The sequence below is a fragment of the Callionymus lyra genome, chromosome 9, assembly GCF_982586985.1.
Source record: "Callionymus lyra chromosome 9, fCalLyr1.hap1.1, whole genome shotgun sequence".
NCBI lineage: Eukaryota > Metazoa > Chordata > Actinopteri > Syngnathiformes > Callionymidae > Callionymus > Callionymus lyra.
The window spans coordinates 15,364,626-15,389,694 of record NC_141826.1 but is presented as its reverse complement, the minus strand read 5'-3'; the positions used below and the strand labels follow the sequence as shown (position 1 = coordinate 15,389,694).

Sequence of the window (25,069 nt, the reverse complement as noted above, 5' to 3'; positions counted from 1 at the left end):
AAAAAAGTATTGGGTTACAAAATCTCATGTTAAAATATTCTGAATATCCATTTTAAATGTTCTTTTAAAATTAATTAATATGTTATTTGTTAAAAAAAATGTGTATCCATTTCAAATCCATTAAGTAAGGTGCAGTTTATTTATTTTTGATTTTCCATTTATATCCTTTTTTTTTATAAACCTGAGATGTTTAAAATCAAATATATATAAAATAATTCATGTAATTATGAAGAAAAAAAAATTAACATTAATTTGAACAAACAAAATGTGTATTTAAACGGAACAAACATTTAAAACATAAAAGAATATATGTATTTTTTGTAAACATTTGATCTTTTTATTTTAAAACGAATATATATTTAAAAAAATAAATGAAAAGCTGTTTTTTGTTTGATCAAGTTTTGTATTTTTATGTAGTTAAAAAAAAATAATCAAGGTATGTTAAATAAATAAAAAATATATACTAAAAGAAAATGAATATTTCAAATTAAAATGAAAATGAACAAAAGCTGTTTAATACAATCTCGACAATAGATTATATCACCTCACATCTTCACATTTATTTTCATTATTTCTCATCAATTGCCTGAATCCTTGTTCGCAGGCCTACATAAGAGTGGTGGACATGAACGAGCATCGTCCGGTCTTCCTGAAGCAACAATACAAGGTGAGAGTTCATGGAGCATCTTCAGAGATATTGATGTGTGAAAACTCCTCAGTCTCGTGTCATTTGAAAAACCTCCATCCACTCCTTACTTTAAAATCCTCGATTTAGAAATAATCCACTTTTTTTTTTAATGGCCAATTAAATCAATCATCCTTATCATTTCTACAATCTGTTGACATTTACACTCATTAAGTTCATGTAAATTCACAGCAATCAGTCCATCAAACTTTTCTCATTACGACTGATTCAATCACTAAAAGGTCAACTTTAGTATCACTTAAAAAATCTTAATCAGGATTTGAAACCTGAGGTTTGTATATTTCCGTTGTAAGAAATGTCTCTGAACGTGTCTCAGGTGAGGGTTCCGGAGGACACGGCCCCGTGGAAGGACATTCTCCAGGTGGGCGCTCAGGACCAGGACGGCAGCGAGCCGCTGGTGTTCTCCATCCAGAGCAGCGTTCACCCCAACAGCACCAAGCTGTTCCATCTCGACCCGAAAAGCGGTGTTCTGGTGATGACGGAGGCGCTGGACTACGAGGCGATATCAGTGCACACCCTCATCGTCATGGTAACGAGTCAAACTTTTGTTTGTTGTGCACGGCTCACTGGAGATGAACAAGTTCAATATTATATATCTTTTATTTATTTATTTCTGTCAAATGTATCCCTTTATTAAATATTTTTAAACACAGTTGAATGACCAAGAAGAAGAATCTTTTTTATTATATTTTTTAACTCAACATGAGTTAATAAATTATTTAAATCTTGTGTAGTTTATTAATGCACATTAATTAAATACGATATTGGTACTCAGTGTTACGTTTTCTTTGTTCTTTAAAATCAAATAAAAACAATCCCACATTTTATTTTCAAAAATTTGAACGACCAGTATGTACAAATAAAGTATAATTACACTAATTTAATATTATAAATGTCGTTTTTTAAAATGAAATAAAAACAAGTGAGACACAATTATTTATTTTCAAGTTGTTATGTGAGGTATATTAACTACATTATTATTATTTATTATATATATACGTATATATATATATATTTTTTGTTATTTGTTTATTTGTTATTTGTTTTGTTTTTTTACATGTATTTATTGTTTTGATTGTTTAAGAGCTTTGTGACCCTGGTCTAGAAAAGCGCTCTATAAATTTAAACTTACTTACTTACTATTGCGAGAGTAAAGGGACACCCTGGAAAGGTATTCACAGACAACGACTCACACTCAAAACGTGTGTTTTTCCTCTCTGAGGCTGGATAGATCACTTCCTGTTTCTCTTCAGGTTCGTGAAGAGAATCTGCTCCCTGTGAAGAGGAACTTTGTGAAGGTGGTGATCCACGTGGAGGACTGCAACGACCACTCGCCCGCTTTCCTGCGTCCGAGGTACGAGGCCAACTTCTCCAACTTGGTCCCCGTGGGCGCCGAGGTCATCCGGGTCAAGGCCCTGGACATGGATACAGGAAGCAACGCCGACATCCGTTACTCGCTGCATTCCGGTGAGAACCCCTTTTTTTTACATTCCTTCCCATTTGGAAAACTAGGGACTGTCGACCACACCCCTAAAATTTAATTCACTTAATGGCTCCACCGGAGGGTTCAGGAACCCGGCGGCGACACCTGAGTGGAGCCTCCGTGTTTGCCGATCCTCCCATCGGACCTTCCCCGTCCAAGTAATTATCCTGTCTCCATTGTTCCTGTGTTTGTATTCCTGTGTACAAACGCACAACCTGCACCGTCGCCGATCATGTTTGCTGAAAGCCGTCTGGGGAACCTATATCAGGACACGGTATCTGACCTCGACGGCAGCGAGAGGAAACATTATGCCGACTCTGTCTATTTGATTCTGCGAAGACCATCCATCTTTAGGAGGATAATTGTTCCCACAGCTCTCTTCCTGTTTCCTAAATGAATTCCTTGCCTCACTAGGGGAGCGCCGGAGTGAAGCAGGGGGAAGAAGATGTCGTTTTATATTTGAGACATCTGTCTCTGCGATGGTTATGGATTTCAATATCTTCAAATTACAACCGTAATAATGTCATGAGCACAGTGGAGTATATCATAGGTATGATTACTGTCTTCCCAGTGGTCCAGCATCATGAGGGAAATTTCTCAGAAGAATCGACCTGTTGGACAAACTTTCTGTCCACAAGTAAAAGGCGCCTTCCTGTCGACCACTCTGAATTTCACTCATAAATCTATCAATCAGTCTCTACATGAGGCCACGGATCTTTTCTAAAGAAGTCTGTGGATTTTCGACTAAAACCGGTTGAACGCTAAAAACCAGAAAATGGTGCACGTACAAAAAATATAGATGTATAAATCTGCGCGTGCACACTTTTCCTTCGTACATCCCAATAAACATGGAATTAAGGCTTGTTTTTTCCCTTTTGCATGCCCTAATTTACATATATAGCAAATGAAAACATGAATTTTAACTGGATTAACAGTTTATATTCGTTAATTTAAACATTTCTGACATGGATCACATACTTTAATTTAAATTAGTGCAGACGAGCTCCTGTGTTAATGTTTATATTTTACATACAGTTATTAAGGCAAATGCCTTTTTTACAGAGACGATCAGGGGCTTATTTGAAACATCTTAAAATGGAGTTTAGCAAGAATAAAACTGTAAATCAGTAGCTTTAAGCGCTGAGTAGTGATGATGATGTGAAGATGGTCTGATCGTCTGAGCTGCATACGAATGGGTGGCAAGGCCGCGCAACAAACATATTGGGAAGTCCGAACTTTCTAACGCTCTTTTCCTTATTAATACATATGAACTTTGATGTGGAAAAGTATGTCCATGTGTTTTTTCTGTTAGACGACCCGTTTGTACATGAGGCCCCTGGTGAGTCTAGGTGACAATTAAGTGTCGGCAACAAAGCCCTAGACTGATCTAATGTGTCAGCCTGTGTTGCCTTGTGTGAACCTGAAGTATTTTGTGAAGTGCCTCAGAGGGTCGTAACATAGCTTTCTTGTTTTCTCTGCAGGCAACATTGACAACATGTTTTCCATCGATCCCCTGCTGGGCTCCATCAGTCCCTCCAAACCGTTGGATCTCCAGCCTCAGCAGCAGTTCCACTTAACTGTGAAAGCGACTGACCAGGGTTTCCCTCAGCGCAGCGACATCTGCTCCGTCCACCTGCTTATCCACACATCAGAACAAATGCCGCCCGCCTTTCCATCAGAGGACTATTTAACCGAAGTCAGCGAATCAAGTGTCATCGGTACATCCGTAGTCACCATCTCAGCTTCCAGCCCTGCTGCGGTGCATTATGGCATCGAGAATGGAAATCAGGGCGACATGTTTCACATCAACCCATTTACAGGCTTGATATCGGTTCAAAAACCCCTCGATTTTGAGAAGCAGGTTTCTTATGTGCTGAAAGTTACAGCATCCACGACAGCTGGGGCTCGCTCGAGGACCTCGGTGTACGTCTACGTGATTGATGAGAATGACAACGCTCCGCTGTTCGAGCAACAGGAATACCTGGGGGAGATCAGCGAGTCGTCTACCGTGAATACAATGGTCATGCGGGAGAAAAACATTCCTCTTGTCGTGAAGGCTTCGGATGTCGACAAAGATATTAACTCTCTGTTGGTGTACGAGATTCTCGATCCGGAGGCCTCAAAGATCTTCAAGATAGACCCAAGCATGGGGACCATCGCTTTGATTTCGCGGGTTGACTTCGAGACCAAGGCTGAGTATGAGTTCCTAGTGCAGGCGAAGGACTCAGGGCAGCCGCCACTGTACACAGCTGAGCCAGCCAAGGTCACCATTCGCGTCCTGGATCTCAATGACTGTCCGCCACATTTCACCAACTCCATTTATGATGCATCCATCATCTTTCCACCCGTCACCGACGCCGAGGTGGTGCACGTCACGGCCCATGACCCTGACTCGACAGTCACATACAGCATCGCCGAGGGGAATCTTCACGGGGCTTTTTCGATCCAGCCCGATAGTGGCGTTGTAACCGTGAGCAATACATCTGATTTCAGGCACGTCTACCAACTGGTTGTCAGAGCTTCTGACGGACTTTACAACACTTTGGCTATCGTCAATGTGAATGTGACTAACGTCACGACCAGCAGCCTTAGATTTGAGCACAAAGTCTACTCAGTGAGTGTGATGGAAAACAAGAAAAAAGTCAAAGTTCTGGCGGCACTTAAGCCAATCGGTTGTTTTTTAAATGAGCCCCTTTTGTTTTCCTTGGTCAATCCCATGGGAAGATTTTCTATTTCCGCGACGTCTGGTATTCTTGAGACCACGGGAATTCCTTTTGACAGGGAGGAGAGAGATGTGTACGACGTGATGGTAAAACTTCAAGACATGAGGACACCAGCAAGGACCGACATGGCTCTTGTCAAGGTTTCCATCGAAGATGCTAACGACAACCCGCCTCAGTTTCAAAACCTGCCTTTTTCAGTGATGATATCTGAAGACTTGGAACCAGGAGACGTGCTGTATCAAGCAACTGCGGTTGACAGAGATTTTGGAGAAAATGGTGCCGTTGTGTATTCACTTGAAGAAGACTATGAGCTGTTCCGAATCCATCCAGATGAAGGAGACATATCCCTTCAAAGACCAATAGATTTCGAAGCACTTAATAAGTACGTGTTAACCGTTTGGGCCGAAGATGAAGGAAACCCGAGTCATAAAACAAAGTCGGAGCTGAGCATTCAAGTGAGGAATCGAACCAATCCTGTTTTCCAGACGCTTGTGTATCCATTAAAAGTTAGTGAAAACGTTCCACCATTCACCACAATACTACATGTGCAGGCGAGAAATCCAGAAGGCTATCGACTCGTTTATAATCTGGAGGATGAAAATGCGACAAAACACTTTCATATGGATTTCAAGACCGGCGTACTCACAGTCACAAACCCTCTCGATTATGAAAGCCAGAGGAAGCACGTGCTGACAGTCCGAGCGTCTGATTCGGTTACCGGGGCATTTTCAGAAGCTTCTATTGAGATAGAAGTAGACGATGTTAATGACAATGCACCGGTGTTCTCAAAGCCAAGCTACTCTGTGAACATTGCTGAAGGGCTTCCAATCGACACTTCAGTCATACAGGTTTCGGCATCAGACTTGGACTCGGGCAGAAATAAAGACCTGACGTTCAAGTTAGTGGGAATGACAGATGTAGAAGCACAGTTATTCAAGATGGAACCTAAGAGTGGGCTTATCGTGACCAAGGGTGCGTTAGATCACGAGAGCAGGAAAACTTTTATTCTGAAGGTCAGGGTGACTGACAACGGGACAGTTTCTCTAAGCAGCGAAGTTACAGTCTTTGTTAATGTCACCGACGTCAACGATAATCCACCAGACTTCATCAGCTCACTTTACGAAGCCAATCTGGACGAAATGGCCAACTGTGGCCACATTGTCGTGAAAGTACAAGCCTCGGATCCTGACATCGCCGACGTGAACCACCTTAAATACAAAATCCTGTCTGGGAATGAAGACCGGTACTTTAACATCAACGAATCATCAGGAATTATATCATTTTCCAATGTGTGTAAGAGGAATCTGGATCCTTACTACAACCTTACGGTGGCAGTTTCCGATGGTGTGTTCCAGAAGAAAGCCCCTGTAAACATAGACATGATAAACACCAACAGACACAGTCCCTACTTTAAACAAAGCATCTATGAGGCAGAGTTGGCTGAAAACGCAGAGGCTGGAACTCGGGTCATCCGCTTGGCTGCCATAGATCCGGATGACGGGCAATACGGCAGCGTGGATTACACCATCATAAACAAACTCGCTGATGATAAATTTGACATTGATGATGACGGCCATATTATCACCAGACAACAATTAGACAGAGAAAATCCTGCTCAGAGAGTCATCGCCATTAAAGTGATGGCAAAAGATGGCGGCGGGAAAGTGGCCTTTTGCACGGTCAAGATCATTCTCACTGATGAAAATGACAACGAACCACAGTTCAAGGCGTCCGAGTATCAGGTGTCTATTCAGTCCACTGTCAATAAAGGCTCCCCTGTCATTCAAATCATGGCGTATGATGCAGATGATGGCAAAAATGCCGATGTCACCTACACCGTTGATGAAGCTGAAGAGGTAACGGAAGACATCATAGAGATAAACCCATTCTCTGGTGTCGTCAGTGTCAAAGAAAGTCTTGTTGGAATGGAAAATAAAATCTTTCACTTTAAAGTGAAAGCAAGGGATGGTAGCTTTCCTTTCCACAACTCCACCGTACCTGTTAAAGTTAAGGTGGTTCCTCCGGAGGTGCCTCTTCCGAAGTTCTCAGAGCCGCTATACTCATTCTCAGCCGCAGAGGATGTTCCTGTGGGAACAGAGATCGGGTCAATTAAAGCCAACTCCGACATGCCTCTCATCTACAGCCTGGTTGACGGCAACACAGTCGAAAGCAATCAAGGCCAGGTGTTTAGCATGGATCAAGAAAGTGGGACATTGGTGCTCCAGAAGACCATCGATCATGAGAAGACAAAATGGTACCAGATTGATGTGATTGCTCAGGGCAACCACAATGGGACAGATGTGGCCTCTCTGGTGTCGGTCAGCATTCAAGTTCAGGATGTGAATGACAACCAACCAATGTTTGACGCAAACCCATACAGAGCCTTCCTGGCTGAGAACATGCCGGCAGGAACTACAGTCATCCAGGTGAGACCCTTCTGGTGCTCAATGGAATCTCCTTAAAATCCAGCATATAGGTCTAATTATGTTTCTACTCCAGGTGACCGCCAACGACCCAGATACAGAAACCAACGGACTCGTGACGTATAGCCTGGAGCCGCTGCCCGGCGGCAGCGACGACATCATGGAAGTGTTCTCCATCGACGGCGACAGTGGCTGGATCACGACGATGCGCGAGACGGACTGCGAGCTCAACCGGGTCTACAAGTTTAATGTGCAGGCGACGGATCACGGCAGCGATGTCAAGTTGTCGTCCAGCGTCCTGGTGGAGGTCACCGTGACGGACGAAAACGACAACCCGCCAAAGTTCTCCAGCAAAGCCTACCAGGGGTCGGTGATGGAGAACAGCGGCCCAGGGGAAGTTATCATCTCCATGGCGACCACGGATGCGGACGTGTCACTGGAGAACCGCCTGGTGACGTGTTACATAACAGGTTGGTATGTTGTGATGGATTAAGAAAGAACTTTGGTAATTGCTAGTCATCAAATATCGGCACTTTACTTTGAGTGTCATATTTCCCAGACTGTGGTCTGTTTTCGAGGCATCAATGAGGTGAAATGCTAATCGCCCTCGACTGAGTCATGATATTGTGTTATTCAGCCTCAGATTAATCACAAAGCGGTGCAGGTTGACAAGCAGATGAGACGTGAATGCCAACCGCATCCCCTGCAGCTAACAACAACAACAAAGCGCTGAATTAATGCAAATCCCCCTTTTTTTCCTCCAGACAGCAGAACCCAGATCATTTAAACCGAGCTCTCTGTCACAACAGTGTTCTGGAGAAAGTGTGTGACTGGGGAATATTTGCATTGGAATTATTTATAAGAGTTTGGCTGATGCCTACACGGGCCTGTCAACAGCGCAGACGATGGTTTGATACGTAGTCAGCGTAAGCAGTCAAAGGACATGATTTGAATTATCTTTCTCATACGTGCGAAACATTTTACTTCTTCAACGAAGTTCTCGACTTGTTACCAAGTTATCGTGCGACGGGTTGCCGTTGTCTGGTGAGCAACAGTTGCGCTAGAGTATCCCAAGTGTTGCATAATTCATCAGAATGAAAATGAATTGAAAACAACGCTACTGAAGAATAAAATATTCTGAACTATTCTTGTTCTTTATCAGTACAAAACAAGGGGCTTACACATTAAAGTTTCACGGAGGGTAGTAAGGGCATACAAAAAAGGCAGGTGTGTGAAGGCAAATCAAAATTACTTTAGACAATCTCTAGCATTATAGACGAATAAGAACTGGATAATCGCCCGGGCTCTTTAACTTTGAGCAGGTCCTGGTTGGTCAAATGGTGGCCAATCAGGATTGTAGGGAACTGTTATATAAACCCATTTCAGGACAAGATTGTTTAAATTTGAGTCAGTATGTAATTGAGAGGCAAAGGTCAAGACATGGTAGAAATCTTCCAAAGCATATGAGTCCCCTATTGGTTGACCTACGCAGCAATGGAAATATATGTTACCAGAATAAATGCGACCCAGATAAGATAAAAAGAAAAACAATTATGTTCTATTTATTATTAATTCCTTAAATGTCTTTCATTTTGAGAAAGAAAACTTTTGCAACCTAATTCCATATTAATAATGCTTAATTAAATAATAATAATTCTTTATTTGATGGCGCCTTTTAAGACACCCAAGGACGTCTTACAAAGGATAAAAGCAGCACAATATAAACATTGAAAAAACAAAGTAAAATACATTATAAGTATTACAGAGAATAAGCTTAAACACAAACTAACACAGACTAACACATACAGAACACCATCATCGGCATAAAATCACAATACACAGATATTTTTCAATGCAGTTTTTTTTGCAGTCATATTATTGTATTTTTCTTTTTTTTCTATCTGAATGTCAGTCCGTACATATAATCCTGAAATTTAACCGGTCCAGTTTACAAAAAAAAGGTTGAGGTCCCCTGGTTGAGAAAACTTTAAATCCCACTTAAGAAGGCCAGCAATACCCAGCTGTAGCTGTTGTGTATCATAACGCACTCGCTACTTTCAGACGGAGACCCGCTCGGGCAGTTCGCCATCGTGCAGGAGGACGAGGGAAAGTGGGGTCTGATCGTCAAGGAGCCGCTGGATCGAGAGAATAAAGAAAAGTATTCCCTGAAGATCACGGCCACGGATGGGAAATTCGAGACGCCCGTCAGAGTGGAGGTCCGTGTGCGGGACGTCAACGACAACAGCCCGGTGTGCGACCAGGTACACCAGTTCATATCTTGTGTTTGGGGGTGAACACGGGAAGAGGTGTCACAGAGTCTTGACCTTGGTTAATGACAATTTCACGTTTCATGGTTTTAGCTCGACATGACCATTTTTCCATTGTCTTTTTCCAGCTGCTGTACAGAGACTCGGTGATGGAAAACTCTCCCCCCAACACGTTTGTGTCGAGGATCTCGGCCTCCGATGCAGACTTGGAGACTAACAGCCAGATCTCCTACAGTCTCCACGGGGCCCATTCCAACAAGTTCCGTCTTGACCGCAGCACAGGTATGATCAGTTAAGGGTACATATGTGGAACCTATAGACGTAAAGGCTTTCATGCCATAATATAGTTTGATTTATTATAGATGTTTTTTCTGGAATTTTTTTCAATGTTTCTCTTGAAGTTTTCTGTAACTACTTACCTTAATCAAGTAGTTACTACCATAATGGTAGTCATACAATTTCATAAATTCATCACTTCATGACTTAAGAAGTTTGTTAATTAAAAAAAACAAAAATCAATACATGTATCTATAAAACTTTCTGGGGTTTTAAAGTTCAATGGAATAGATTTAAAAATACATAAAGGTGAAAACAATAGGAAAAAAACATATGTTCAATAACTTAAAAGAAACAAAGAAACTGATAAAAAACACTATAAATATACAAAGATCATACATTTTGACCATAAAAATAGTATGCATTTTCTCTGGGTCAAGAAAATGTGTTTGAGGTATCCCTTGTGTTGTCTCTGGGTCAAGGTGAACGATTGTATTGTATTTTTCATGTATTTCTGTAAGCCATGGAGGTTGTTCGTCTCGACCCAGAGATAACACAAGAGATACTTAAAATATGCTTGTTTTCGGACCTACGGGTCACCTTGACCTAAAAAAAGGGTTAATAAACAAAAAAAAACAACTATTACTACTCTGGAATAAGGGAAAATATGAGCTTTAATAATGGATTTACTTTGAAATAAATAATATAAAATAAATAATTATTTAACTCGTGTTTCGTATATTTCTCTATTTTAAAATGAGGACAATGAGGTTTGCTGATGATATAGGGATTTGCAATGGCAGTCGGGACATTATGTCTAGAAAGGAATAGATCAAAAATGTCCGATATTCTCTCTCATTTAGGTAAACTGTCCACTGTGGTTATGTTGGACCGGGAGGACATCCTGGAATACAAGATGGTGGCCAAAGCCACGGACGGCGGCGGCCTATTCTGTCAGGTCAACATCCATCTGTTGGTCCAGGACGCCAACGACAACCCGCCGCACTTCTCGTCCAGCCGGTACCCGGTCACCATGTTCGACAACACCACAATTCGGACCCCCATCGCCGTCCTGTACGCCAAAGACCCCGACTCCGGTAAGCAACCGGTGTTTTATCCCTCGGTCTCCGCTTTCATTGCCTCAAACGTGAAACGCTTTGTTCTGAGATCTGGAGTCAATAAACACTGAATCTATTACTCCAGCAGTAACTTCAGCCGCTGTGTGAGGCAAGCAGGGCTCGGTCTCAGACTCTTTTCTTTTTTTTGTGACAAATCTATTCAGTCGTTCTCCTGTAATAGCTTTTCTGGCTGCTGAGAAAAGGTCACTCAGACTCTAAATCTCAACTTATGTGTGTTTCCTGTCATGTTTGAATATTTCATGTAATATTTTCAAAGCAGCGCCAGTGAAAGGTTGAGAGTAGCCCAAGGTTGTCACATACTTCTCTGACTCGTATAATGGCTTGTTTTTATTGGTCTTCAAGATTTAAACTGTGATCGTACGCAGCCTTTGCTGTAAATCTAAAGGGTGGAATTTATTGAATGTAAGTGTTTTTTAATAAACACAGTTATTTATTTTAGGAAGGCAGAAATTCCAAGTTGATAATTATCTTAATAAAAACAACTTTATTTATAAAATTAAAATAATTAAACATATTTATCAAGATATTATATTTAAACACAATATACATACTATGCATTTGAAACTTTATTAAAAACAAAAAGTTTTCTGACCAGAATTGAAATATTTATATAATTTAATGAAGGAAAAATTAAGGAAAAAGCACGTCAGTTTCATGTTCAAAATAATAAATATTAGACTCTAGCTTAACTGCTGCTCTTGTTAGCCCAGTAATATAATTCATCCAATTATCAAGAAGATTTTCAGGATTTACCTGAATGCCTCACAATTTAATTGTATTTTTCATGCATGATATTTTCTTTAAATTTATAACTGAATGTAGCTACCAGCTAACCAACGCTAACTACTTGTCTAAGCTGTTTTTTTGTTTTCAGTCACTAACCCAATATATTTAAAAAAAATGCTGAAATAGCATTTTTCTTACTCCTGTATCAATTAACACAAGAAAAAAATCGCTCTCATTGATTTGATGAGGACGCTTGAGCAACAACGACACCAATTAAATAGCATTTTAAGCTCTGCCGGTGAAAAAAAACAAGAATAAACCAGAGTTCTTAGGCTTCTGTGAGCAACTATTTAATGGTTACATACAAGAAAGAAATCCCAGGTTTGATATCTAATGACGACAGCATGTTCAACTCTTTTGGTCGCGAGAGAACCGCGGAAGCTAGAGCCTCAAGTCAACGTGCAAAACCAAACTGCCAAGGCTGCAAAATAATTGCTGACGAAGCAAATCAAAACGGAGCCAAACCCCCCTCTAGGGCAACCTATTACAAGACCACCTGGACACGGTTTATAAAGTGGGGGATTAGACATCCCTAGATGGAGTACGCCGACCTCAGCAGTTACCTCAGATTTACACTTTTTCCAATGGAGAACGTAAAAAAAAAAATAATCTTGTTAATTTATGATCCGGTGAATTGGTTACGCGACGGTGCCAAAAATGCCGTTTAAAATAAACCAGTAACAATGTAAAGCAAGAGGTTACAGTTGGACCTAGTTGGGGTTTTTTTCAGATTATTTTGAGAATAAAATATATCTTTTGAGAAATTGCAACATTTCCAAAAAAATTCTAATATTTGATAAAATATACTGTACATTCAAATAAATGTAGAAAAACATCTACATTTTGAATATAAATTTCACGAAAAAGATAATATTGAGAATTATGTGTCATTAAAGAAACAAAATATAATTGAACTACAGTGATGTAAAACCTTTTTTTATGTATTTATTGATTATAATAAAATAACTTTGATAATAGAACTAAATGAAAACATTGTATACTTAGAATATACTCAAGAAGTAATAAAACTGAGCCATATTCTGGTATATTGTATGAGGTAAAATACATTATAAATCTAAGTAAGTAACTAATTTGAATTTATACAGCGCTTTTCCAGACCAGGGTCACAAAGAACTTAAACAATAAAACAATACTCAATAAAAATATATACTTTAAAGACTTAAATGCATCCATAAGGGTAAAAAAAAGAATATATATATAATACTATTTAATCCCTTAGATGGTTTTCAACCCCCAGGCCTTATAGACGAGATAACAATTTATTCATTTAAATATTTAATTTAAAGCATGAACAGTTCGTCGCTTTCAAGATCTTACCTTATGTATTTATATTTCTGTTTAAAGATGTGTATTTATATTATGGATTTATGACTAGTTTAAAGTTTGATAGAAACTACTTGAAGTCATCACGTCCAGTACGTCTAAATACGTTATTAAAACTAAGCTAAATCAGTTTTAACATTGGATGTTTTTCCTTAAATTCGACAGTGAATCTTTCATTCTCGCTCAGTTCTTCGCTGAATTCTATTGTCGTTGTACAAAGAGCATCAGCGTGTCTGGAGGATTGTCCGCACAACAGGAGGTTGTGTTGTGTCATGCAGGATCCGCACTTTGTCACACAGTCTCGCCGCCAACGGTCATGGTTCCCACAACCACACAGGGGGGCGAAAGCAACGGTCCGCTGACTCACGGGGAAGCGAAGGAACAGACAAAACAGCAGCCACTCCTTCAGATGTGCAGCAGCTTGTTCCTCCTCTGACAGTGACTCATGGTCTCTTTATGCTGAAACCAAACTCATCGACGAGCTTTGAAGTCCTGGATAGTGATGCTTAAACACTTGCCTGGGGATGAGGATCAGCACCTCAGAGTTTAAGGTTTGACATTTGAGACGCCAGGCGAACAGAAAAGTGCATTTAAGGTGAAAATCAAAACACAAAATACACACAATTAATCTGAAAAAACACATTTAGCGTTTGAAACTTTATTAAGACAAATGAAGGTGCAAATTAGAAAGGAAGAGCTGAGCTAAAGGGCAGTAAAAAGTCTGATTTAAATTACTATAACCAAGTCTAAATTACCTGATGAAATGTCATATTCTTGTCGACACAGAAATTCAATCAATGTTACCATGACAACCCCAAACTTTCAAACTGAAAGTATACATGTGACTAAATATCGATTAAAAACTCCTGTAATTGAAAAATATAGATATATTTCAAAAATATTAACATAAATTTGTTTTGTTTTTTCATTATCCTCCCCTTTGCTTTCTTAATATGTTTACTTTTGTTCAGAAAATGTGAATAAAATGAGATAGTATTAAGTTTTCCTTTAATTAAATAAATATTTTTCCTGAGATTAACTAGTTATTTCTGTTGATAGATTGGAAATAAAATAAATAAATCATTAAATTAAATTAAAAAAGGTCTCTCAGAGTTTGTAGCCTCTATGTCTTGGGGGGACACCCTGGAAAGGTCTCCGATTAATCACAGAAAGTTATAGACAGACAAACTCAAGCTGGATCCTGAGACTCTCTGAAGCCAATTGTGACATTCCCCGTATATTGTTGTGATCCTGACCCCCTACTCCAGCGCCACCAACAGGCCAGAAATCAACACGTCGTTTTACATCGAAGTTTCCAGACCATCTGTGTCTGGAGACGCTTGAATCGTTCACCTTGCTGATTAAATTAGCATCAGAAGAGAAATAAATAAAATAAAAAGGATGTCACCACCAGCCAGAAATCAGCCGATCAGTTCCTGGCACCAGTTTAAAGCGTTGATGGATTTGATTGCAGACTCTTTTTCTTTCTTTTTTTTTTAAGCTTTTGTGGCTTCACTCGTGATTATTCATCCACCTAAGCAGGTGTGATTTCAAATAAGTGGCTTGTTTTTCCTGATCCAAGCTTCCAGGTGTGTGACAGCAGGACATCTGCCGCCCTGACGTTTAAGTGGAGCTGGCTCGCTGCTTTTATTGTGTCGTTACGCTTTTAACAGGAAGCACTGAGTGTGTGTTGTGTGTTTAAGTGTTTGTCAGTGTCTGATCTTTGAGTGGAGACAAATTAAAAAAAAGTGTTACTTCCACACAAAGTGTATGATGATAACTACAATCGATACATCTATAAAAATACAAATAAAAACGGGAATTCAATTGTAATAACTTTAAAATTGAAGACAATATAAAAATAACAATAAAAAGGAAATAAGAATTCAAAAATACAACATTTTTGAAAATGTGTTTGTATAGTGAAATAAAAAAATAAGTGTAGATTAAAAAACTTAATTTGCCGTGTCCTTATCACTGTCCAATGGAAACTAAAAGCTTAACACCGGTCGGGCGGAGAAATTAAAACACGAGGAGACTGAAAAAAACGAACTCAGCGTTGAGTAGAAAAATAAAAACAGGGTAAAATGACAAAAAGTAGTCTCATGCACAAGGACAAAAACACCAAAAACGAGAAAGAACAGTAACCCAAGAGGAGAGTGTAGAGAACAAACATACAAGGGAGTTAGAAGACAATTAGAATCTGGCGCCTGTTGCTGCCGAGGTGGTGATTGCATAACGATCTGCAGCTGCTGTCAGAGCAACAGGTGCCGTGGAACTCAGGAACATGACACTAATTCTATCATTTTTTAATTGTAATAACTTTCATTTCTTCAAAATTTTAGATATAAAATTACCAACGATGCATAGAGGAAAAAAAAAAAAAAACCCTACTCCCCTTTTTCTTCAAAAGTTACTCGTTCAGTTTTGAATTTTTTAAATATGCAGAATGATTTTAAGATTGGTAATTCATCTAAAATTAGGACGAATAAATAGTTTAGATGAAAATATAGGATTAGATAAACTTCTTCTTCCTACTAAAATGTAACAGTCTAATCAAAAAAGGGTTCAAGGGGAATCCTAGTGGCAGGAATTTTTTTATGGATTCTTTTTTTCTCTTTTGGAAAAGGCTATTCAAAAGTTGACCTTTTCCTCCTCAAATGTTTTTCACAATTGGAAAATGAAGAAGAGTTTATGAACGATGATGTGTTGTTGCATATAAACCTTTTAAGATATAAATTTAAAAATATTTTTTGTGTCTCCTGCAGGTATAAACTCCGAGGTTAAGTATTCAATCCTCACCGGCGATGGCGGCTACTTTTCCGTGGATGAGTTTTCCGGCGTGGTGCGTCTGGAGCGTCCGATCACCTCCGATACGCCGCCGACCTTTGAACTGAAGGTCAAAGCCACCGACCGGGGCTTTCCTCGGAACCTGTTTTCCATTGCCACGGTGACGGTGGACGTGGTGTCCTTGGACGACTACCAGCCCGTCTTCCTGAACTCGGAGCACACGGTGCAACTTCTGGAATCCCTGGAGGTCGGATCGGAGGTTTTGAGCGTTTCTGCGCTGACCAGGGATGGAGGAGGTCCGGAGCCGGTCAGGTACCGCATCATCGCGGGCAACGAGGATCAACGCTTCCACCTACACCAACGGACAGGTCAGTGCATCTCACAGTACTTGCTGCCTCTGACTTGTAACACAACTTAGGTCATCTTCTTTTACCTCATAGTATATTTGTTGATAACTCCTTACGCTTCTGACAAGGAATAGATCAAGGTGGTGTTCTTAAATACCATCTGGATCCACACATTTTCTTAAGAATTCTTAGATGGAGAAAAAAAACTTAAGGGCAAGCTACGTTTAATAGCCACAGATGGGTTCTGTATTACTTGTTTTTCCTGGCTGTCAAATTGTAATATTTTAAAGTATATAAAAGTTTTCAACTTCATTTTTTTTTTTTTTTTTATATTAAGAAGGGTTTAAATGGGGATATTTTATTATATTTTTAAATAACTAATTCATATTATAAAATTATTTCCTAGTCACTATTTCTATTTTCCCTTCCCACTTTTAGTTATCGTTTTTGGGTTTTTTTTACGGTCTAATTTACTTTAATTGAAATTTAAAAAGTATTTAAAAATAAAAGTTAACCCATTGAGAATATTTTAACTTGTATATAACATTCAAATAACTTGATTCCAGCTTGACGGTCCCTTATTTTCTTTATTTATTTGTTCTTCTTACATCCTTTTTACTTAATAATTCAGTTTTCTTTATAATCCAACTGTTTTTTCGCCCCCAACCTTCTATCTTTTAGTCCCTAAACAGTCACATTTTACGTTTTTTTTCTTCTTTTCTGTTTTTTTCCTTTCACCTCGTTGCCTCTGTATACTTGCCGCCTTTTACTGCCACCTGCTGGCCTATAAATCCTATTGTTACTGGGGATATTTCATGTGCTAAAAAAGGTCAAAACTAGTTAAAAAAGAACAAAAATCAAGGGGAATATCTCAATAAGGAGCGCCTATCATCACATAAGTGGCTCATACTTCCTTCTAGTATCTTGTTCTTTCAGTCACTATAATGCCCTTAAAAGCTTGAAGGTAAACACAGGGATTTATCTTATGGCTCAGCTCTTTCTTTCCCATGAAAGACAGACACAACAGAAGTTCCATCCTTTTCTCTTCATTCCTCTGATTAAGTACTATAATCCCCGGAGTAGATCCTCATCTCGGCTGCGTTGTTACCTTAAAAATCAAAGTCGAGATATGATCTTTGAAATCATGAACATTTTTACCTGTTTTCTGTGTTTTTATTTTTCATTTTTGCTTCACTTTAAGAGTAAAGTTTTAAGACACAAAATAAAAAATGCAGATTAAATAAAAGTTTTTGTTAATACAGTCAAAAAGTCAGTAAAAACAATGTATTAATAATAATTTCAGAGGAATCTTTTATAATTCAAAGGAAATACTTTATATTCCGAGGGCTTAAACATACCCTTGAAAGAGAAATCTGAATCAATTCTCCCCTGCTGTTCTATAACATGCAGCTATTGATAGCCTCCTGACACACAGAACACTCCGTCCCTTCCTTTCTTTCCGTCAGTAAATACTTAGTTACAAAGGATGTGCTCACACGTTTAAACATGCTTCCATTAGAGTTACATTTTCGAGCTCGGCTGCCAGATTTCCTTGAAGAAAAACAAGATGTTGAAGTGGAATTCATGTTTGTACTTGACGTGCATGAAATAACTTTGAATAAACTGATTCTCTAAAAAAAAAAGAAAAGGAAACTGTTTATGAAATATATCTTAAATATCTGCCCTAAATTATTATCTGAATTCAAACTCCTCATTAAAATGGCAGTGTTCTTATTTAAAAAAATATATATATTATTATTATTTTACGTTTATCACTAGTTAAGTTTGTATTTTCTTCATTCATTCATTTCGCTTAATCCCTTATGTGGGCCAAAGGGGGGCTGTAGCCTATCCCAGTGTTTTGGGTGAGGCGGGGGACACCCTGGACAGGACGCTAGAATGTTCCAGGACACACAGACAGACAAACATTTACACACAAACTCAAACCTATGGACAATTTCCCAAGTCTTGTCCGTCAAATTTACTAAAATTTTAAATTTTAAAAAAGTATTTTAAAATAATTAACAACTACCTTTTTTCATATTAATTTGACTTTGTTTCTTTGTAGTAATAAAGGTTGGAATGGTGGTGTTAAATTATATTTTTAAAGAACTACTGCAGATTTTATGTTTTTGTTATTTACTAGTTAAACTCCTAATTTCTGTTTTTTTCTCACATTTTTATTGATCCTTTTAGTTTTTCTTGTCAGTCAAATTTACTAAGACTTATAGTAACAATTATTAAACACCTATATTAGGAATATTTTAACTTGTATATACAATAAAATGATAATAATTTCCTTTAATTTCTAAAGCCCTATTTTGTACTAATTTGTGTTTGTTTACATTAAGGACGTCTTTTTAAATTTAGCTTGATGGTTCCCTAAAATTAAATCTTTTTTTATCCTTTTCATATGGCATTTTCTAATGTGACCTTGTTAACTTAGTTTTTTATTTACTTTAAATCCTTTTTATATGAACAAATATGAAATAAACGTATTCCCACCATTTTGTTTCCAACCTTCTATCCTTTGGCTCGACAGTCCCTTAGCAGCGACATTTTATCTTTCATTTTCTTTCAGTGAGCAACATTTATATTTATTTTTTTTCTCTTCAGTATTTTTCAGGGACTTTCATCCATTCAGACGAGAAGCATATACAAGTAAATAAAGTATATTATATAAGTGTATATAAAGTACAAATACAAGACTCCTGAAACATCTTTGAAGTAGTTTATCGAGTGACATTGAATGAGATGATTTATTATCAATAATTCAGGTCAAAGATCGCGTCTCGATCACGACCTTCAATGACCACACGTCATCGCTGAAGTGGTTCAAGAGACGGTAAAAAAAACAAAAAACTCCTTCAGCCCGTGGGATAATTTTTATGAATTCTCTTCCGAGAGCGAGAAGAAAGCAGGGTTTTGAAGGAGAATCTTTGACAAGAGAGTGATTCTGATTTACAGCTGAAAGTTAATCATCTTTTGAACACATCAACTCTCGCACGTCCACATTTCTTTCTGGTGATTGAAAAAAGTTCTTGCTGGTGGTTTTGAGGATCTTGACGGATAAACTAGAGGCGAAGAGAACATTTTGCTGAACTTCGAAAATGGATTCACAACCAGATTTCTCCAGTTTCTGCCCAATTTATATTGTTGAAAATGAAAATACTCAAAGAAAATTATGAATATTGTTTAAAAAACGGCTTCAAAAACTACTTTCCCAATATCTTTGAAAAGTATTTTATACAAATGATTTGAAAACATTTTATTAAAAAGAAAATATTTGTATAAAGCGGTTGTTTAGTCTTCAAATGTATGAATTAATCTATAATGTATTTGCTCAGAAACACACAACCACTCATCTTAAGATTCCCTTTAACTATTGTTGCCACATTAAAAAAAAAAACTTAATATTCAGCACAGATTGACTTTTCCTCTCAAGTGAATACAAATAGCAGGAACACAAACAGTTGTGAAAAGCCTCTCCTGGCTGGCTCCGTCTGAGACGCACAATTGAATCCTGCGATTGGTCGCACACGTGCATAATTACTCGCACAAACGCGTCCTGCTGCCGAGGCGCGACCAGCCTCTGGTGGTTTCTTCGCCGGCGTCGACGAGAAAAACCTGCTTCGCTGTGAGAATTAAAAACGCGGCGAGAGCATGCAGCTCTGGGAGTTGGAAGCCGATACTTCCCCCGTGCGTTTTATCCAGAAACGCAGAATATTTCCACTTCAAATTGATTACACGCCTCCCAAGGATTACGACGGAGCGTTCATTAGACACAACTGCGTGTTCGAAGCCGAGTGAGAAAAGTATTTGTTCAGCACGTTGAATTTTAAAGTGACTCCACGAGAGCAGCTTTTCTCATCGACCAAATTCTTTGATGATTTTAGCTTTTGATTATAATTCATAAGATGTTGGTTTAATTCCTCCTCTCTTATTGGTTGGTCACATTTTTTGCTCTGCAGTGGTCAGTACCCGGTTGTTACAAGACTCAAGTCCCATATTGCACCAACTCAGTTAAGAATGAAGGAGTATAATTATTAAATTATGTTTTCTTGTTTAGCCACCACTAAGATACCTCGGATTTAAAGATGTTTGATCAGCCTGCAAAATTTCCAAATGACAGTCAAGTATATAGAAGATAATTAATATATGTATACAAGTGATTCACAAAAATAATATTTGTCCTAGGCCGAAAACAACATAATTCTATTCATGTTTATTACTATAACATTTAAATGAATTGGCTATAATTATCTATAAATCAAGGCATTGCAATTGATTGAATTGCTTCAAAGAATAATAAAAAACAATATATATATTTTTTCATTAATTCACACTATATAAGGACATTCAAAACAAAATATTTGGTAGTGAAACTAAACTACACTTTTGACTAATGGACTGCATTTGTTAATTTGTGAATTGCTAAGCGTATTTTTCCAGTGTATTTTAACATTATTACAACGAAAAAGTGTTATAAGAAGGAATCAATCAGCTTCTTAACTGGAGGGTGTGTGAGGTTTAGACTAGGGCTGGACCTGAGTGCTGATAAAAACAACCAAACAGTAAAAAACGGAGAGAATCAAAAGGGTTTAATCACAATTGTTCATTAAAAAAAAAAAAAAGTTTCAATATTACAGTCCAAAAAATCAAGGGTACTAGAAAAAACAGAGAGCGGTGATTAGAAAGAAAAAAAACACACTAGCTGGGTAAACTGACAAAAAGTAGGCTCAGGCTCAATGCTTAGAACAAGATAAAATATAATCCACAGGGAGAGAATCGAAGACGTACATACCAGGGAGTGACGATTATAATCTGGCGCCTGTTGCTGCACGAGAGGTGGCTTTAAGCTCTGCTGCCGAGTTGGTGATTGCATGACGAGCTGCAGCTGCAGTCAGAGCAACAGGCGTCGTGGTACTCGGGGTGGACAAACAAAACAAGTTTCAAAATTAAAAAATCAGACATGACACCGTGTTCATTAACAAGAATACCATTTCTTGTTTTGCGTCGTCACAAAATTCTGTTTCGGCCTGTAACAGGGATAAAAGTGTTTTTGAGGAAATCCAAAAATTCCCTTTTGAACCAAATTTGCTGCATCTCTTATATGCTCATTTTAATTCTTTGTCAAGAACCTACATGCATTTTTCAATATGATGTGACGTTCTTCTTACGAACTCAATAATTACCGATAATATTGGCATCCCGAGGTTCGTGAAAATAGCCTCGAGCGTAGAAGAAAATAACTTACTCAAGTCATTTGCAAACCAACTACAAACATAGCAACAAATGTCAACAAAAATGTTGTTGTCCGTTGTCGGGCCATCAAGAATTCCTGAGAACTCCATTGAAACCAATTCATCCATGGATTGTCATTGTTACAACCAACATGGATAGATAGTATCTGAAAACATGCAAAAACTTGTTTCCTAACTTTCCTTAAGGAGTGCTTGGATGATCACATTTTTCCTCTTTTCTCTCTACTTCTTTGTTGTTTTTATTTAGTGGTTAGAAAAACCTTTGTATTTTAAATTTGATTTTAATTTGGGTTTGAGCAAAATACCTTCCTTTAAATAGTCCATAATGAAATGTACATAATTCTTTGTAAATCCATTTATTAAAACACAAAGACTTAACTCAAATCTTTAACTACTTCAACCTAAACCCTGTTTTAAAATCAACAGAGAACGCTGAAAGTGAAACATCAAGATAAAAACCAATGTCATCATGACCTGTTGGAACCTGCTCCTTTCATAAAGTCATAAAGCTTTTTTTGGCTTTCAGCCGCGGAGTTTATAAAGTTATTGACAGATTCTCATAAACCGTTTCAAGAACTTTTCCGACAGTCGCTGTTAGAGGGAGAAAACCTGTCTGATGTAAACTGTTCAAGCGAGTTGAGAGATTGATCGATGATGCCAAAGAACCATCACAAATAAACAGTAATAAAAAACTGTTTCTACATTATTAGACTTAGAAAAATAAACAATTAGCTGTTAAAAGGACTGTGTATAAACAGGTGGGAAAGAACGGGATGTTCAAACTGAAGATCAGCGACTCTTCAAAACAAAACAGGAAGTAACGAAAAACTTCTGCAAAATGCAACCAAAAAAATGACATCATAGAAAAGCCCGAAAATGGATGGAGCAGCCCTGGACAGGCCCGACTAATACATAACACACAATAAAGTGCTGTCCTGTGCAGAATTATGGGTATGAAACCTGGATAGTCGTCGCCGCAAACCAAATGAATAAACCAACATGCAGACCGCGGCTAGCTTCAAAAATCCTATTGAGCTCCGACAAATCAATAAACCCACGTCTTTGTTGTGCGTGCAAGGTGAAAGATAATTTACCCTGCTGGTGGTTTGTTTTTATATTTCTCGAACTATGTTTTTCTTAAAAGAGCCATCATTTTTATTTGACAATTTTGACTGAATTTAGTGAAACAAGATCAAGCTTAGATGGATCACACTCGATCAATCCCTGGGAAGTTTCTTTTTTAAATTTCCATTTCGCTTATTTCAAGTCAAATCATCCCCAAATATTATTTTTTGTGCTTTAGTTGCGTCAGGTAGGGAAAATCGCAGCCACCTGACTTGACTATTTTGGAACAACACAAAAAAAACGTATTTTTTCATTTTTTTAAGGACAAATCCTCTCCTTAAACCCCGATCTCCGAAGGCCAGTATTGGCCCTTACCTCTGGGCGAGAATTGAGCAGCACAAGAAAAGAGCATATTCTTCATTTTTCAGTCCTTTCCATCTTTTCTGTCAGCAAAGCCCCCTTGGGGGAAGACGCCCTATTAATTACTGCCTATGCACAACGGGCTTTTTTTGAAGGTGTAAGGAAAATGTAAGGAGGGATGTTGTTTAGGGACCATTGGAGGGTCGGCCATAGATACTAATCAAAGTCAACTATTACAAAAATAGAAACCAGACCTGTTTTTATTTATGTATGTTATATGGGTCACCTTGACCCAGAGATGACACAACGGTTAAAAAAAAACTAAAATAAATCTTCAGCATTTACCAATATATTCATGACGTTGATTTGCTGCACTGGAATCTAACATTGAAAATCGTCTGGCTAAATGCCTCATACATGTCGTATTACGTACACTAAATTTAGCCCCAAACGTATGCTGGCAGAGTTAAAGTCGGTCTGTTACATTTAGATAAATGTTGCATAAAAATACACACAGAAATCTATTTAATTGGTTATAAATTGTGCAAAAATCGCTGTGATTTAAGTTTTTGGCCTTGGAACAAGGTGTTTGCCTATAAATAAGAGGCTTTGTGTATGAGAAGAGTTCTTTAAATAGCTTGAGGTATTATTGTGGTTCATTATCTTGTCAGAATGTCACCACATGTTGGATAAATATATAGGGTTTTTTTCCCCAATAACACAGAAAACAAGAATAAACTTGTCTACTCGAAAAGTTTCAAAGTGCCTGATCAGACCTACATTGGAGAAAAATACCCATTTCATCTGATTGCTGATCACCTTTGATTGCTCTTTCTTAATTACACTAATTCCAAAAAATTGAAAATGAGAAAGTTTGAAAAAAAAAAAATTATAAATGGGAGTGAAAATGATTCAAGTCAGGTGATTGTAATTGAATACTTTGAACAAACTGCTCCTGAAATGTTAAAAAATAAGGTTGTTTACTCTCATCATTTCCATGAAGACACTGCGACTGATTCTTGGATGAGAGTCAGGAAGCGTTTGATTCATGAATGCCTGAGAGATTGGCGGCGTTTCAGACTCTTCAGAGTCAGCTTTTATTCCACCCACTGTAAGACAGAAAATAAGTTTCTTGATCCCTTTTTTTTTCCCCAAAAAAAACCCTCACCCTTTTCAACAAGGTTTTATTCCTGAAAAAAAAAAAAAACCTTTGACTTAGAAAGGCGGAGCCAGTGATGGGAAAAATAAATCTACAGATGTCAGTCAGGTTCACAACCGGCAGAGCAACTCTATTACAGCGAGGTGGCGAAAAAAAAAGAGAAAGTGAAACAGTTTATCTCTGGACAGACTTGGTTTTAATGGCGACAATAAATCGAAATTGCGCTACAAACGCGGGTGATAGATAACGGCGGAGGCAACGACAGCAGCCAGCTGTGGAGAAATTTATAGTTTGTGAAAGGTTAAAGTCAAAGCTTCAGCTAGCTGTCAGAAGTGGGAATCCACCATATATGTCACGCGATAAAACACATGGGAGTCTGTGTGTGGTTCGCTCATGGCGGCCATCATCGTCCACGGCGCCGCAATTGAACATTCATTTTCAAACAGAACATTACGTCCGTCACCCGTAATATATGTTCAGGATTTCCGATGTGCATCGGAGCGCGGCCGTTTACGTGAAAAGTGCGGAACACATATGCAATTACTGCCTGGTGGTAAATATGTTTGGAATCTCAAGTCGTCCGTCTGTCTGAGAGACGTCACCGTCAGAAGAGTCAACTTTCTTTTCACCTTTAAATAATGAATTTTCTAAATCGAAGGTTGTTATATTTCGACGCCCATTTCTTATTTATCTTTTTTTCAGCCCGAGGCAGCTATTAATTATCAAGTATTGATTCAGGAGAATCACCTTTTTCTTCTGTATCATCAAAAATGTGCATCTCATTGGGGGTCTCCGGTTTGTTAACCATAAATAAAAGATGTTTCTTTTTTATATCTAGAAGTAAAAAAGGTCATATATATAATAAATACATAACATTACAAATGAAAATACATGCTAAATAGTTTAACTCAATTCTTCTAGTCAACCTAACGTATTT

General features: G+C 38.2%; 1 protein-coding gene across 1 annotated transcript in view; it reads left to right on the top strand.

The window, feature by feature from the left end:
* Positions 1-25,069, top strand: part of fat2 (FAT atypical cadherin 2) — a 103,594-nt gene that overhangs the window by 38,811 nt on the left and 39,714 nt on the right. Inside the window, exons 8-16 of the mRNA XM_087798908.1 lie at positions 605-667; positions 1,023-1,235; positions 1,960-2,173; positions 3,671-7,338; positions 7,412-7,805; positions 9,397-9,596; positions 9,731-9,884; positions 10,742-10,975; positions 15,916-16,305. Coding sequence (XP_087655034.1) covers positions 605-667; positions 1,023-1,235; positions 1,960-2,173; positions 3,671-7,338; positions 7,412-7,805; positions 9,397-9,596; positions 9,731-9,884; positions 10,742-10,975; positions 15,916-16,305 — 5,530 coding nt within the window. The remainder of the gene's footprint in view (positions 1-604; positions 668-1,022; positions 1,236-1,959; positions 2,174-3,670; positions 7,339-7,411; positions 7,806-9,396; positions 9,597-9,730; positions 9,885-10,741; positions 10,976-15,915; positions 16,306-25,069) is intronic.